We start from the raw sequence: 16,984 nt of genomic DNA, 5'->3' as shown, positions 1-16,984 counted from the left end.
TCAAATCGCCAACATTTGCTGGATCATGGAGAAAGCACGAGAGTTCCAGAAAAATATCTACTTCTGCTTCATTGACTATGCAAAAGCCTTTGATTGTGTGGATGACAACAAACTGTGGCAAATTCTTAAAGAGATGGGAGTACCAGACCGCCTTACCTGTCTCCTGAGAAATCTGTATGCAGGCCAAGAAGCAACAGTTAGAACCAGTCACGGAACAACCGATTGGTTCAAAATAGGGAAAGGTGTACGACATGTATACTGTCACCCTGCTTATTTAACCTATATGCAGAGTACATCATGAGAAATGCCAGGCTGGAAGAATCACAAGCCGGAATTAAGATTGCAGGGAGAATCATCAACAACCTCAGATATGCCGACGATACCACCCTAATGGCAGAAAGTGAAGAAGAACTAAAGAGCCTCTTGATGAGGGTGAAAGAGGAGAGTGCAAAAGCTGGCTTGAAACTCAACATTAAAAAAACTAAGATCATGGCATCTGGACCCATCAATTCCTGGCAAATAGAAGGGGTAGAAATGGAAGCAGTAACAGACTTCATTTATTTGGGCTCCAAGATCACCGGAGACGGAGACTGCAGCCATGAAATTAAAAGACGCTTGCTCCTTGGGAGGAAAGCCATGGCAAGCCTAGATAGCATATTAAAAAGCAGAGACGTCACCTTGCCGACAAAGATCCGCATAGTCAAAGCTATGGTTTCTCCAGTAGTAATGTATGGCTGTGAGAGCTGGACCATAAAGAAGGCTGAGCGCCGAAGAATTGATGCCTTTGAACTGTGGTGCTGGAGAAGACTCTTGAGAATCCCCTGGACTGCTAGGAGGTCAAACCAGTCAATCTTAAAGGAAATCAACCCTGATTGCTCATTGGAACGATCGATAATGAAGTTCAAGCTCAGATACTTTGGTCATCTAATGCGAAGAGAGATCTCTTTGGAGAAGACCCTGATGCTGGGAAAGATTGAAGGCAAAAGGAGAAGAGGACGGCAGAGGATGAGATGGTTAGATAGCATCACTGAAGCAATGAGCATGAAACTGGGCAAACCCAGGGAGGCAGTGAAGGACCGGAAGGCCTGGCACAATATGGTTCATGGGGTCACGAAGAGTCGGACACGACTTAACGACTAAACAACAACAACAAGTGATGTACAGATGGTTATCATCATTGTACTGATGATACCTCACCCTGAATCGACAGACGATGTCCCCCAATGGTTTTATGTAGATATTAAAAAGAATGGAGAGAGATTAGCATGAAGCATCCCACAGTGAAGTGGTCAAGGGCTCAACCTCTTCTACCCCCATCTCAAACTGGAACTACCACTCCTGAAGGAGCAGAACCATTGCTAAACATTGCCCCTAACCCTTACAGGCAGCCAAAAGGATACCATGGTTGATGATATCAAATGTTACTGAGAGACCCAGCAACAGGAGAAGCAAGGAGCAGGAGAAGCAAGACTGTACTTCCTCCATTCAGGCCATACTGCAGGTCATCCATAAGAGCAACCAATGGGGTTGCCTGAACCCAGACTGAAAGGAATGTAGAAAACATCCATGATCTTCTGTAGTTGTCACCCTACCACAATCTCTATCACCTTCCCCCTAAGGGGACAGTTGGAAACGGGGCAGAGGTTGTCCAGAATGGCTGAACCAAAAGATGACCTCTTCAGAAATAAACACACCCACTACCTCTTTCAATGCAGGAGCACCACCCCTTTCTGAAAGAGGCATTCACCCTAAGTTGTGTTCAGGAATAGCCTGACAGGTAACAAGCGTAGAGCATCTCTGTGGCTGCCACATCATTGGTGGCACCTCAATACACGTTCAAGCAGCCACTTACATCCGCTTATCCCAATCCCACCATTAAGGAGAGTCACAGATGGTGGTTTTAAAGGACCACACATTTTCTGGCCTTGTTATGGAGGTAGAACAGGACTTGGCAATAAGGGCCATCCAATTTATATCTACACATAGAAAGTATTTCCTTTGATGTCAGACAAAGTTTGATGAGGAAAAAGATTTCCATCATGAGAAGATACCATTTTTTGATGGTAGAGCTGTTAGGGCAGATCTTGGGAATAAATGCCCAGCATCCCTGGTAACAGAAATAAGCTTCCAGTAGGCTTCAGGGCAGCACCACTAGATTCACAGATTTGGAAGAACTCCCCAAAACTATGAGCTCCAGAACATGACATCCCCTCAGTGTATCATTGCTTTCAAGGCCAACTGACAGGGTCTTTCTTTTCATTTAGAAATTATGAATGCCCTCATACCTCGGCAACGGGCCTGGTGGACGATCATTTTATTTATGTTTCTCATGGTGCTCCATCTCGTTCCACTACAAATCCGGTACTCGGTAGGATATGGGTATTGGCCATTTGGGCATATATACTGAAGCGCTGTGCCGTTCTCCAGCACTTCTGTTCTGCCTCCTAAAATGTTGAATGGTGTGAGGTTTGTGACATCGCAGGCAGCATCCACGTCTTCTGGTGGGAAGAAGCACAAGAGAACATTAAAAGGATTCCAGTGATAACCTCTTTCTACGTCCTGAGTGGCCAGCCTCTAGGCTGTATGAATTTTATTTTTGGTTTTGATGACTGCAAGTCAATCTTGACTCCTGGCAACTACAGGGATAAGTCCATGCAGTTTTCCTGGCAACATTTTTCAGAAGTGGTTTGCCCTCGGGCTGAGGGAAAGGGATGGGGCCAAAGTCCCCCAGCTCTAGCTTCATGGCTATGGCAGGACTCACAGACTCATGGTTTCTAGTCTAGCACCTTTAACCACTACCCCAAACTGACTTTCTAAACCAGTATTTCTCAATTTTAGCAACTTTAAGATGTGTGGACTTCAACTTCCAGAATTCCCCAGCCAGCATGCTGGCTGGGGAATTCTGGGAGTTGAAGTTCACGCGTCTTAAAGTCGCTAAGGTTGAGAAACACTGTTCTAAACTCCTTGTAGTCCACTACTAATATGGTGAAGTCATGGGCACAGAACTTCTCATTGTTTCTTTGATGCTGCTGTTGGCATCAGGAAATTGTCCTCTGTCTCAGATTCCCTGGTGGCTTCCAGTCCTGACTCCTAGCAGTCCCTGCAGAAAAGATAACACCATTTGAATGAGTGTTATTGTTCCTAAGCACACCAAGAAGGAGCCTCGGTCACCAGCCTTGTGGAGCTTCCAAAGGATGGGGGTGGGAGGTATCACTGTGGCTTCCTCATCTAAAACCTCTTTCCTTCTTGTAACTGTTCTCCATTTCTACTCTTTTTTTTAAGACTGGTTAAAAATCTGGGAAACGTTCTGGAGGAATCGGAATTTGAAGTCAGCCACAAGCCTTGGTTTCAGATTCCAGCTAATGCAATGCTAAACTGCCAATCAGGGGCCCCCAAGGGGGTCAAAAAAGTCAAGATGCCAGATGCAACTGGACAACTGAAGCTCCTTTCTTATGTGCAAAAGGCAGGGCTTTGATCCAGTAATTTGGTGAAGGGCGGGACAAAATGGTGATGGGGGACCCCACGAACTGATTACAGATCTCAGTGTGTTGTGCAGACACAACTGCTATGTAAAAGTTTTGAAATCATCTAGGGAGCCAATGTTTATAGAGAAGATTCCTTCCTTTAGATTCTTCAGCAACACACTGTCAACAAGGCAGGGATGTTTGCAAAGAGGGGGTCAAAAAAGCCAAGATGGCAGCCACAACTGAAGCAATTGAAGCCCTTTTTTCCTCACATTGCAAAAAGGGACGGGGTTTGACTGCATGGCTGTGGCCACCATCTTGACTTTTTTGACTCCCTTGGGAGGACATCAGGAGCTAGGCCAGGGACTCTAGGCCTTGTCCTGCCCCGTTGCAACGTTCCACCATATGAGAGGATTTTCACATCATTTTCCTTGTTTGTCTTTGCAAAACTGCTGTGAGCTGGGGGCATTCTCTGAGGCAAAACCGATCCTTAGAGCTTATTTTGAAAAGCAAAGCTCAGCTCAGGGTTTTGTAAAATATTACCCAAGATCTGAGGGTCGCGGTGTTATATACCGGGTGCATCTACCGTAACTAAACCCCGTCACCCTTCCTTCACCATGAAGCCCAAGGAGCTACGTTTTTTACGCCAAGCTCCGGATCAACCTTGCCTTTATGAATTCTCCACGAAAAAGGGGCATGGGAGGAGAAGAAACCCAGGGCTGTTTTACCTCAGGCAGCTTGGTACTAAGGCAATCTGGAGTCACACCAGTTTGGGAATCTGGGAACTGGTCTCCCTACTTCTTTGCAAGGAGCTGTATTGGGGGAGGGTGGGCTCACTTTGCATTTGAACCCCCACCTCCCCAATCCAAAATTAGCCTTGCTCTATAACCCCACATTCTGCAAAATGCACCAGGGCCCCAACTTTGCAGAAAGAAAGATGCCCCGCCCCGTGTGCCTGCCCTTCTCCCTTGGCTATGGGATGTGCTCCATGGGACAAGATTCCCTGCTCCCTTGCTGTCCAAAATCACAAACGTCTGCTGGAGTTTGCAAGACTGCAAGGAGAGGCCCAGATGCAATCTTGCCACCTGGCCTCAGACATCTACTGGGGACGGGCTCAGAAAAGTCAAGATGGCAGCTGTGGTGCCCCTGCTTGGCACAGTGAAGTTTGGAATGGAGAGGGCAGGCTGGGAGCGCAATGCATTGTGAGAGGAAAATTATTAGTAGCCTTCTATATGTTTTAATGATAGTTTTAAATGCATTTAATAAAGCCAAGTTAGCTAAAATGTGACCGGTAGGGCAATGACAGGAAAAGTCAAATGCAAGACTAAGCAACTTGCTGATGGGAAAAGACGTGACAGGGACGAATAGAACAGGAAAGTATGGTAAAATTAGCACCAAGGAAGTTATGGTTCAGTTGCTAAACCTAGCAGTCATGTCTGTGGTTTGTGGTTTGAGGATAAAAAGGATTGCAATGAGGGGGTTGGTGCCCACTTGGTCAAGCTGTCTACCTGACAGCGCGGTCAAGTTGGTCGGCATTGCAATGTGAATCTAAGGGGGTACCGTGTATGCTATTGGTTGAACTTTACTTGCTTATTGAACTAACATTTAATAAAGCTTTTAGAACTTTGAAGTGACTTGTTTTATGGTGTGTCTGCCTCCCGTGTTTAATGTGGTTTTTTCCCTGACAGCATTACGGGGTAAGACTCCCGTGTGAGCAACTACTGTACATCCCTTTAAGAGAGAAGCAGTCCAGCCCTTTGGTGTGGCTGACTTTAACTCCCAGCATCCCTCACCCTTAGTCATGTACACCGGGGTCTGCTGGGAAATGAAGTCCGGCAATGTTTGGAGGGCTGCGGATTACGCACCCGAGATACAAGTGATGTTTTATCTTTGGCGTGTATGTAACGGTGCGCACACACATAGAAAGGGATGGTGTAACAGTGATACAGTCTTCAAATTGGGAAATTCCCAGGTGGGGGGTGTAGGTCTGTCAACAACCGTGCAATTTAGTGTACTTAGTCTAATGGTTAATCCAATTTTGTTTAGGAAGGACCGTTCTGAAAGGCCATAAGGCTCAAGCCAACAGGTGAAAGCTTTTTACGCCCTACGCTGTCTTGTTTCCGACAGGAGACCAAAGAAACAAAAACCACTATCAATGGTTTAAAAAGTGATTACAGTCTGTAAGAAAAAGGACATAACCACTCCACTTTTTATCTTTACTTCTGTAAAGTCTCAGCCTAATTCTTACTGAGATACGCTTGGCCTGTATCACTTCAAGCTGCTGTTAAAATGCAGAAGCCGATAAAGAAATCTTCACATAAATCAGGAAAAGAGCTAGACTATAAACCTGTCTTTCCGACCTTACGCTTTTCCTCTGCAATTATTTTTAAGAAGGACTATAATGGTTTTATCTTGTTTTTAATGGTTGCGAGCCACCCCGAGTCGTATATTTGAGATGGGTGGCCGTATAAATTAATTAAATAAAAAGATTAATTAAATAAATAACATTTAAGCCTTTGCCTGTATATCGCTTGTTCATGTACTAAGAAAAGGGAAAACCCCAAGGGATCACATCATGCTTCAAAAACGACAAATGCCTTATACTGAAAACACTTCCTTGTAAGAATAACCCTGGAACCTACCGCGTATGCACCAAATATACACACCTGTGTAAAAGACTCATATTTTAAAATGAGTCCCATAACATTTTAAAATATATCCAAGGCATCAGAATAAATTTGGAAACAGACCTTTCCAATTTTGCAGTTCAGAAAGGACATGAGAATGAATTCAAAACTCAGAATTCATTTTGAAAGCTTTCTCCCTGCCTTGGACTCACAATTCCAAAGTTCTCCGTGACAATCGCTTGATGGCTTTTCACAAGCGTTACGTGCGAAAGCAGAGAAGTTGTCACATAACGTTGCCTGTCAGCTGCCACCGTTATGAGGCGTCCATCCGATACTTTTGCATGTCAAAAAGCAGCTGGAGATAATATTTTTATGGAACTATGATTGACAAACATGATGATTCCAAGATACATAGCAAAGAAGATTAGAAAAAATACAAAAACTCTGCTAAAAAGTCAGTAAAGAGGCAGGTCCTGGACACACACAAATTTATCATATATAAAATATGACCATGTTGTACTCTATTGCTATTGAGATAAACTGTAAAATCTATCCAAATTTGATAGAATTATGGTTCCTGCCTCCGATGTCTCATTATTTTAACTTGGTCTGGGATTTTTTTCTAATGTAGCAATGGAAGAGGCCTTGTTAAATCACATCTCGGCAGTGACCTTCTCTAGAGTTTTCCAATGTTGGGCAGTGAATATTTTTAGCAGGTAAAATTAAACCGATCATCCATCCCTTATTTTTAAGGTGCCAAAAAGCAGTTCTGCAAAATACAGGTAGCTAAGAATGGAGAAGAGGAGAGTCTGAAAATAGCAAATAGTATCAACATTGGAACCAGAAAAAACTTTAAAGCTGGATGGTTTTCAGCCGTTCTATGTGATAATTCTTCTCCTACGCCGTTGCGGCATCGTTTTCAACAGAACCAAAGTCTGAGACATTTCAGGCTTCAAGCACCGTTAGCTTCATTGAAGCACAACCCTGCCCTGGGCATCTGGAGTCCTCACCAGCTGTTTCTTGAATCCTTTCGCTTACCTCTGCCAAATGCCCCGAGGGTGATGACGATGTAAAAGAGCGGGTGAAGCCTCTGCATTCCTGCGTCTCCTTTCGGTGGGTCTTTCAGCTTCTCCACTGCTGCTTTTGCAAATGTGGTGACCGCCCCAGTGTGGGGCAGCTGCTTATGAAATGTTGATTTTCCTTCCTCCAAAGAGTCGTTGGCTAACCCCACCCCGAGAAAGCAGCTGAGTTTTGGGAAATAGCACAGCCCATGAAGCAACTCTAGAGTTGGGTGGGAGGGGGTGAAGGCAAGAAGAGGTTGGCCAGCAGGTGGACAGGAATCCCCAAGGCTTTTGGGAAAACACTCAGGGCAGGTCTGTGTCTCCGAGGCAGGAAAGGAGCAAAGGCTGGTGGGGAAATTCCCAGTTTGAATGCATTACAGAGGAAAGTTTTATAATCTGGACTATGCCAGAGGGTTACTGGAGGCTTGGAGTATATCAGGTCTCTGCTATGGCTAAGCAATGGGGCTAACCTGGAGCCCAGACGCATGGTTCGGGCTCACCCCCATCCCCCCACCCCTTGTTTGCTCTTCTAGTGCTCCAGTATTTATCAAGCCCAGCTATAATACAACGGCTCCTTTCTGGCACATGAAGATCAAACATGATTTCTAAAGACTGACCTTCAGCAGTATGGACTTTGAGTACAGTATGAAGTTTAATTGGTTTAAAATCAGGATAATTGATAAAGGCTTAATCTCAGGGTTGCCTGGGGGTAGGGAGTGCAACAAAGGCAAGGAGAGACACATGGTCTGAACCAATTCTTCTCAACAATGAGAAACACAGAGTGTCACGGCAGCGTTCGGTGCGACTAATGACTGCAGCTCAACGTGCTGCTGATTAGATGGTTCCCCATTGGTCATAATTCCGTTCCTATTCTCCATGAAAACGTAGAAACATTTAATTTTTTTTTTTTTATCCAACTTGTAGCAGCATCTATGGGACAGATGGGGTGGGAAAGGAGAAGCCATCAAAATCAGAAAGAGGACAGAGCCTCGTGCAAGGCCTACCCCTTTTGTACATCCATGGATTCTGCACACACAAGTTCAAAGGCTGCGGAGCTTGCATTGCAGGTTGACACACACATACACACGCAGACACACGTACACCCCACAGATGGTGCTGCTGACCTGCAAACAATCTACAGAATTCACACATTCTTTATGATGGTATTTGACACTTACCGGTGAAAAGATGAGTTGGATTGAGACAATCTACCTACCTTAGTATTGAAAAACATTACAAGGAAAAAAAATGGTTTGATCTAGGGTTGGCTGGGATACGTGTAGGAAAGTGAGAACTTCTGAGATTGAAATGTTGCATTTAATTAATCCAAGGTTGAGGAGCAAGCAAACTTTTCAGACCTGGGGGCAATTTCTTCTTTTTTCTTGCAGGTGATACCATAGGATAAGATTGTTTCCCAAGTTTTCCTTTTGCGGATTTAGTGGTATTAGAGCTAAATGATATGATAGAAATGGATGTGAGCTGCATTTTGCAAAGACCTATCACGTCACCATTTCCACTTTCTCCTTTTTCCCTTGGCAAATAATTGGACCACCAAACCGTGACCTTGTTATCAAATATTGGCAACATGAAACTAGTAGCGGGCCAAATGGGAAGAGTTGATCTATAGCTAGCCCCCTGAGGTTAACCAGGTTCTAAAAGTCAGGATATCAGTTTTGTTTTGGTATGTTTATAGACTTGGATGAAAAAAGTGTCAAAGGATAAAGGGAACTGTAATTTAATCTGAGCCTGGCAGCAAAATTTGCTATGGGCAGGATTCTGGACATGTAGACCTCCAAGTACGTTCAGATGCTGAACCAACCTCTATGCTATAAGCCTTATTTACCAAATTATCCAGAGCAGATTCTTCCAGCTAAAACAAGCCAGGTCAAGAAGCCAGATTGTGCCTTTAAGAGCCAGGCAAGCTGAGCTTACAGCATAATTCACCAGCTGTGCCTTATAGGAGAGCCCTGTTAGTCTATATCACCCACAGAAGGAGTCTGGTAGCACCTTTTCAGACTAACCCATTTTATTAAAAGAGTTGATTGGAACTGGCAGGCATCCAAATTGAATAAACAGATATGCTTCTGTTGCATCTGATGAAGTGAGCTGTAATTCATGAAAGCTTATGCCCAGGGATGTCCACAGGGATGGCAGCCATGATGGCATGATTGAAGTTCTACCTATTTTTGATGTGCGTTGCACATGCAAAACTTTGATCACACCGTCGTGGCTACCATTTTGACTTTTTGATCATACTGCATCTGCAGCGAACCAACCAATGGCTGTGTTTAGGATAACTCAGTCTCTCCTGGGTACTCCTTCCTACAAGGGGAAGACTTGTAGGGCAGCTGTGAGGACTTCTCTAGGCATCTATCAGATACAGTCATTCAGATTTGCTTAAAGTTGGGATCTGGCTGTAGAGGTCCTATGGAGTTGTCTGAGGCATGGCCTTATCCGGTTATCTGGGAAATGTTTGAACCTCTTAGCACTGATGAAATGAACAGGGCCCTTGGAGCTGTACTTTCGGGTTTTAGATCCGTGTTCCTCCTGGTTAATTAGGGTCTCCTGGGAGGCAACATGTGGTTGGGTCCATGCAGTGGCTTCACTGCAGGATGGGGTTGGTTCTGCCCACCTTGAAAGAGAGAGTTTTCTGCCCCCTTCTCAAGAGCCCACTGCTGGACCTAGCAAATCTGGACAATTTTCGTCCCATCTCCAACCTTCCCTGCTCACCCCAACAGATCAGACAGGAAGGGAATGCTGCAGGTCCCTTCCATTGTATAATGTCATCTTGTTGGAGTCATGCCTTCTCTGAGGCAGTGCCTGACCTGTGGAACAGCACCCCTCCAGAGATCTGGATGGCCTTGACCCTGTTAGCCTTTCACAAGACCTGGCTTTTCATCCATGTAAGGTTTGCCCCGTTCGACAGAGAAACTCCCGTGACACGTGTGGTTCACAAAAGAGGTTTACTCATGCGTAACGTAGCGGTTACAAGCAAAGCCAGGACTGGCTTGGTACATTTGCATCACTCGTTATATTCCCCCCTTCCCGCGCTTTTTTTGCCCTGCGATTGCGTTACCGCTGCGGATTATCGGCCCCCCAATAATCCCCCTTAATTGTCCATGATGGCAGGTTCGGCCAGGGTCCATTGTCCTTGATTGGCAGTCCCCCCCAGGTTGGGTTGGTCCCCCCTCGTTACATGCAAGCCCGAGGGTTCTGCGTTGCGTAGCGATCTTGTTTCGCTGCCTGTGGCCCCGTTCATTGTTGGCTCGCGCCGTTATCAGTGTGGAGTTAAAACTTCCGCTGCGTTTTTCCTGTTTGGCTGCGCGCAGGTGGCCCATTAATTAGCGGCGCTTTCAGTTCCTCTTTCCCTCAGAGCTTCCCCGAAGCGCCATGCCGGCCAAACCTGACATACCGCCCCCCTGAAAACAAATCTGCCCCCCCGACTTTATTTCAGTTTCCTGGGGTATTTGTTATAAAAGTCCCGCACTAGGTCCGGCGCTTTTATATGGGCTTTGCTTACCCATTCGCTGTGGGACTTGGGAAAATGTTTCCATTGCACCAGGAGCTGGACCTGCCCCTTGTGCCTCCTGGCGTCCAGTATCTGGTTGATCTCGAAGTGCTGCTCCCCACCCACCATGATGGGTGGTGGCACCACCTATGCCTTGTACCAGGCGTTCCCTGGCTGGTGCAGCTTTAGCAGGCTGCAGTGGAACACCGGGTGGATCTTCCCGAGGCTTTTCGGGAGCGTCAGCCTGACGGTTACCGGATTGATGACCTCTGCGATGGGGAATGGCCCCACGAATCTCGAGCTGAGTTTCTTCGATGTCTGGTGTGTCTTTAGGTTTTTGGTTGACAAATACACCTGGTCCCCCACTTTCCACTGCCCCTTGGGGAATCTCTTGCGGTCCGTGTGTTTTTTGTAGTCGGCTTTGTCTCTTTGCAATGCCGCCTGCGCCGCCCGCTGGGTGGCGTCGATTTGGGGGAACCAGGCGTCCAGGGAGTTGATTTGGGATGCCGGCTGAGGCAACTCCGGCAGGGGGATGAAGTCTCTCCCGGTGGCTACTTTGAATGGGGAAAAGCCGGTACTTTTGTGGACAGCGTTATTGTATGCTACTTCCGCGAACGGCAGTAGCTCCGCCCAATTGTCCTGTTGGTGCCCCACATAGCAGCGCAGGTACTGCTCGAGCCCCCCATTCAGGCGTTCCGTGGCTCCGTCTGTCTGCGGGTGCGCCGCGGAGGAAAGGGCTTGCTTCGTCCCCACCCGCTTCAAGAACTCCCTCCAGAACTGCGTGATGAAGTTGCCGCCCCGATCGCTGACGACCCATCGAGGCGCGCCATGCAGCCGGTAAACATGCTGCACGAACAGCCTCGCCAGCCTCTCCGCCGTGGGGACTCGCCGGCATGCTACAAAGTGCGCTTGTTTGGAGAATAAGTCTGTGACCACCCAAATGGCGGTCTTCCCCTTACTCTCTGGGAGCTCTACTATGAAATCCATGGCGATCTCTTGCCATGGGCCGTCGGGGTCCGCTACCGACTGGCGTAACCCCCTAGGCTTGCCTTTAGCCCCTTTCGCTGTCGCGCACACCGGGCAACCCCCCGAGTATGCCTCCACGTCCTTCCGGAGCGTTGGCCACCAGAACTGCCGCCAAATTAAGTGGAACGTCTTCACGAAGCCATAATGCCGCGCGTTCTGGCTGTCGTGGGCTCTTTCCATGACCCCCCGTCGGCACTCATCGGGCACGTACAGCTTCCCTTCGTGCCACCACAAACCCCCTTGGCTGGTTAGCACATCTCGGTTTTGCTCGAGCCAAGCGTCCCGCTCCGCCGCCTCCGTAAACCCTTGCTTTACCTCAGGCACCGCGTCCCGCCGCTCCCCCTTGGTCTGGCTCCGGGTTACTGCCTTTGCAGCCAGCCTGCTGGCAGGGATGATGGAGTCCACGATTTCCTCTCGTAGGCTGGCGTGCTGGGGCATGCGAGACAACCCGTCTGCCAGGAAGTTACGCTTCCTGGGGATGTGTTTTAGGGTGAAACTGAATCTCCCGAAGTATTGGGACCAACGCGCCTGTTTGGGGGATAGCTTACGTGGGGTCTTCAGGGCCTCGAGGTTCTTGTGGTCTCTCCACACCTCTAATGGTTCGGCTGCCCCCTCCAATAGATGCCTCCACGTGGCTAGCGCCCACTTGACCGCATACGCCTCTTTCTCCCACACCATCCACCTTCTCTCCGTCTCCGTGAATTTGCAGGAGGCGTAGGCGCATGGGTGGATGGCCCCCTCCGGGCTGGGTTGGAGTAGGAGTGCCCCCGTTGCCACATCTGACGCGTCTACTTGGATGATAAACCGCCGATCTGGGTCGGGATGGCGCAGGATCGGCTCCGCTGTGAACCGCCATTTTAGCTCCTCAAACGCCCCCTGGCATTCCCCAGTCCACGCGAGTGCCATGCTGGGTTTGGGGGGCTTTCCGCTGCCCTTGGTTTTTAGTAAGTCAGGGGAAGAGCGATTTGGGCAAAGTTCAGGATGAACTGCCTGTAGAAGTTCGCAAACCCCAAGAAGCTTTGAAGTTGCCTCCGGGTTCGCGGCGCTTCCCAGCCCAGGACATCTTTCACTTTCGCCGGGTCCATCTCAATCCCCCGACTGGATATACGGTAGCCGAGGTAGTCCAGCTGCTCCCAATGAAACTCGCATTTTGATAGCTTTGCGTACAGCTGCGCCTTCAGCAGTCTCTGGAGCACCGTGCGCCCCAGGCTCACGTGCTCCGCCAGGGTTTCGGTGTAGATGAGGATGTCGTCCAGGTAGACCAGGACGCCCTGGTAGAGTAGGTCATGCAGCACCTCGTTTATTAGCTGTATAAACACCCCCGGGGCCCCTTTTAACCCAAACTGCATCACGGAAAATTGGTAGCTTCCGAGCGGCGTGTTGAGCGCCGTCTTCCACTCATCTTTTGCGCGGATCCTGACCCTAAAGTATGCTTCGCGCAAGTCCAGCTTTGTGAACACCCTCCCCTTGGATAGGTGTGACATTAGGTCCTTCATCAGGGGGAGGGGGTATTTGTATTCGGTGCTGATTGCGTTCAGCCCCCGGTAGTCCATGCACATCCGGAGCAAGCCATCCTTCTTCTCCCGGAATAGTACCGGGGCCGCTAATGGTGACTTCACGGGTTGGATGAATCCCCGCGCTAGATTCTTTTCTATGAACTCCCGCAGGGGCCCCATCTCCTTCATTGACAGGGAGTACATTTTCGGTTTGGGCAGCTTTGCCCCTGGCTCTAGCTCGATGGCGCAGTCACTGGGTCGGTGTGGAGGGAGCTGGTTGGACTCCTCCCCGAACGCCGCCATCAGGTCTCGATATTGCCTCGGGATGCCGCCGCTCGCCGTGGTTTCCCCGGACTCTGGCCCTTGTTCCGCAGTCGTCCCGCTAGTCGCTTCTACCTTCCCACGCCTCGGGATCGCCGCAAGCCTCCGGGTCTCCGGCGCTGCCGTTGCTGCGGTCGCCGCCCGGGTCCCGAGCTCCATCTGCTCCTGTCTCGTCTCCCCGTGCCTCGGATCCTCCACTTGCCCGTCTGTGGTCACGGTCCTGCCTGTCGCCGTGGGCTGGTCCCGTCTGCTCTCGCGCTCCGCCAGCCCCTCAACCCCAAATCGCACCGCCTCCACTGTCCAGTCGACACGTGGGTTCCGTCGCCGCAGCCACGCCAAGCCAAGTACCACCGCGTAGTCGGCAACCGGGACCACCACGAATCTTAGTTCTTCCCGGTGACTCCCGATCGTCATCTGGACCGGCTCGGTGTAATACTGAGCTGGCCCCCACCCCGCCAGCGAGCCGTCTAGCTGGCTGAATGCAATGGGTTCCCGGAGGCGCCACAGCTGTAGGCCGAGTCCCGAGACCACAGCTGGGTGCATCAAGCAGTGGGTGCACCCTGAATCCAGCAGCGCCCGCAGCTGTGCCTCCCCTCTGGATCTCACCCCTCGGATGCGTATCCTCACCTGGAACGGAGGGCAGTCCTCATCCCCGATTGGGTCCGCGCGCCTCGGTTTCCCTGCTCGCACTGGGACGCCGTTCAGTGCAAGCGCGCCTTGTTTCCCGCCGGCTCCAAATCCTCCCCGGAGGACGCCATCTCCGGGGTCGACCACCCCATTCAGCCTCTTTCGGTCACCGCCGCCACTGCACTCTTCCGCGGTCGGTCGCCGGCCCTTTTCCCAGTAGGACGTGGGGGCTTGACCTCGGGCCGTGGTGGGGCTCCTTCCCGCTCCGTCGGGCACTGTGCCGCCCGGTGGCCTCTGCCTCTGCACCGGAAGCACAGGTTCAGGGCTTTGGTTGCTCTCGCCCCCCGGTGGACTGCCGCCGACTGCTCCGCCTCTCTGGGGTTCTCTCCTTCAGCCGGTCCCTCGTCTGGTCCCACCGCCTCGCGTTCTGTTGAATCTGCCGCCACGCCGACTCCGCCGTTCCGGCCAGCCAGATCCAATCTTTCACTGTGGACGGGTCATCCCACCCCAGCGCCCGCTCCAGGATCTCCGGACTGAGCCCCCTCTTAAAATACTTCACCCTCAGGGACTCCGGCCAGTCTGTGAGCTTCTCTTCTAACCTCTGGAACTCCAAGGCGTACTCCGACACCAACTTGTCCCGCTGTCTGAACTGCAGGATGTCGTCCTCAGCCCGCTTGGTGCTCAATGTGTCCTCGAACCTGTCCCGGAGCGCCTGCATGAAATCCGGGAAACTCCGCAGTTCCGCCGCGTTGGCGTCATACAGTCCGATCACCCAGCTAGCCGCTTGGCCATCTAACAGCTCGGCCACGTAGGATACTCTATCTTCATCCCTAGCGAATAGGTGACCACCCCTCTGCATGAAATCCCTGACGTGCGGCAGGAAGTGCGGCAGCTGTTCAGGATCCTCCGAGAACTTCCCGGTGATGCCTCGAAGTCTCAGGGCGTCAGCCACCCGTCGGTCCACCGACTGGGGCACCGGTGGCGGTACCAGCTTGGGTGCCGGGCTGCCACCCCTGTTGCTCGCGCCATCGCTCACCGCCGACGGCCCCGCTCCCCGCAGCAAAGTCTGGAGCATCGCCTCCAAGGAGTCTAGGTGCCGCTCGATCCTCTTCTCTAGTCGGGCGAACTTTTCGTCCCACTCGCGATTCCGGGCCCCCGAACCCCGGGTCATCGTGACCCCCAAGCTGTCTGGCCCCTGGTTCATGCACATCGACCACCTCTCCGTTGGAGGGTCCCCGGCCGTGGCCGCTGCCCTGTCGCTCCCAGGTGGCTCTGACCGTCCCTCCTCGAGTCCGGGCTCCTCGTGCTCCAGCTGACCCATGGATTCCTCGTCGCTGGTCATCCCTGTGTTAGAAAGGGAAATGCTCCTCGGTGGCACCGGGTAGCGTTAACGGTGAGTCCTGGCTTTATGTAAGGTTTGCCCCGTTCGACAGAGAAACTCCCGTGACATGTGTGGTTCACAAAAGAGGTTTACTCATGCGTAACGCAGCGGTTACAAGCAAAGCCAGGACTGGCTTGGTACATTTGCATCACTCGTTATATTCCCCCCTTCCCGCGCTTTTTTTGCCCCGCGATCGTGTTACCGCTGCGGATTATCGGCCCCCCAATAATCTCCCTTAATTGTCCATGATGGCAGGTTCAGCCAGGGTCCATTGTCCTTGATTGGCAGTCCCCCCCGGCTTGGGTCAGTCCCCTCTCGTTACGTGCAAGCTCGAGGGTTCTACGTTGCGTAGCGATCTTGTTTCGCTGCCTGCGGCCCCGTTCATTGTTGGCTCACGCCGTTATCAGTGTGGAGTTAAAACGTCCGCTGCGTTTTTCCTGTTTGGCTGGGCGCAGGTGGCCCATTAATTAGCGGCACTTTCAGTTCCTCTTTCCCTCAGCTAGCTACCGCCGGTGGAGTTCACGCGGTCTGGCTGCGAGCTTCCCCGAAGCGCCGTGCTGGCCGAACCTGACAATCCAGACATTTGGGCCAAGAGGTTAAGTGATCTCTGCTGGTCAGTGTTTTCTTATAAATTGGAATTGTTGTGCCCTCAGATGTAATGGGTTGGGTTGTTGAATTTGTTGTCCTTAACTTTCTTCACTGTCCATAAATAAATAAATAAATACATACATACATACATACATACCCAGTGGATACGCCTGTTTATAATTTTTAATCCTATTTGCTAGGTCTGAAAAGGTACTACCAGATTTCTGATTTTTAGCTGTGCTTTGAAGAACAAAGCATTCCCAACTTAACCTTTTAGGTCTGGATAATCCCAAATAGATGGAACTATTTCAGACAACTTCTGGCAGGCCAAAGACCCTACTATTACAGATAATCCATTGCCTTTCTCTATCTAGAATCCATTGTTGTGTGTGTGTGTGTGGTGTGTAATTTTATTTATGCAAGTTAATTGTATTTGGTTTGTTTGGTATTTTTTATCTATGATTTGATGAATGTATAACTTTACTATCCTTTAAAAGAAAAGAGAAAGAATCCATTGTTTGGGGCAAGGTGGTGGGTCCTTCTCAGTCCCTGTCCTTGATATTCCTGGCCCTGCTGGGTCCCAAGTCCAACTGCTGTCCTTCTTTGAAGAATGAGCAGGATGATGACTCTAACTCATTGTTTTGTCAGCAAGCACACCCACTTCTATTCAGTTCCCAAACCTTTACTTCCTTTGGCTTCATAGGTAAAGAGGAGGGAAAGGAGCAACAGCCATGAGGGACATCTTTCATACTTGTAATTTAGCTTCTAAGCTTTTCCTCACTAGCACTTCAGGATACAAGCATGACATAGCAATTTCTTTTTTCAGTTGGGTCCCCTGAGGTTGCTTTCTTGTCATGCCAAGCCCACAAGACAGGTATAAACCAT

At 49.9% G+C, this 16,984-nt stretch overlaps 1 protein-coding gene across 2 annotated transcripts in view; it reads right to left on the bottom strand.

Annotated features, from left to right (window-relative positions):
* Positions 1-7,640, bottom strand: part of LOC103052347 (complement factor B-like) — a 36,857-nt gene extending 29,217 nt beyond the window's left edge. The window contains exons 1-2 of one of the 2 annotated variants that reach the window (XM_088134817.1): positions 7,130-7,640; positions 2,286-2,495 (exon numbers count right to left, since the gene is read on the bottom strand). In XM_088134817.1, coding sequence (XP_087990943.1) covers positions 2,286-2,495; positions 7,130-7,187 — 268 coding nt within the window. In that variant the 5' untranslated portion in view covers positions 7,188-7,640. Of the gene's footprint in view, positions 1-2,285; positions 2,499-7,129 lie in introns of both variants that reach the window. The other variant, XM_088134816.1, reaches the window with a different exon arrangement.
* Positions 7,641-16,984: the final 9,344 nt, after the last annotated feature.

Source organism: Python bivittatus, unplaced genomic scaffold, assembly GCF_059951505.1.
Source record: "Python bivittatus isolate LINGU-HERP-01145 unplaced genomic scaffold, Pbiv_v1 ctg000150_np1212, whole genome shotgun sequence".
Classification (NCBI taxonomy): domain Eukaryota; kingdom Metazoa; phylum Chordata; class Lepidosauria; order Squamata; family Pythonidae; genus Python; species Python bivittatus.
Note: the sequence above shows the minus strand (reverse complement) of the source record. Positions and strands in the feature narration are given on the sequence as shown.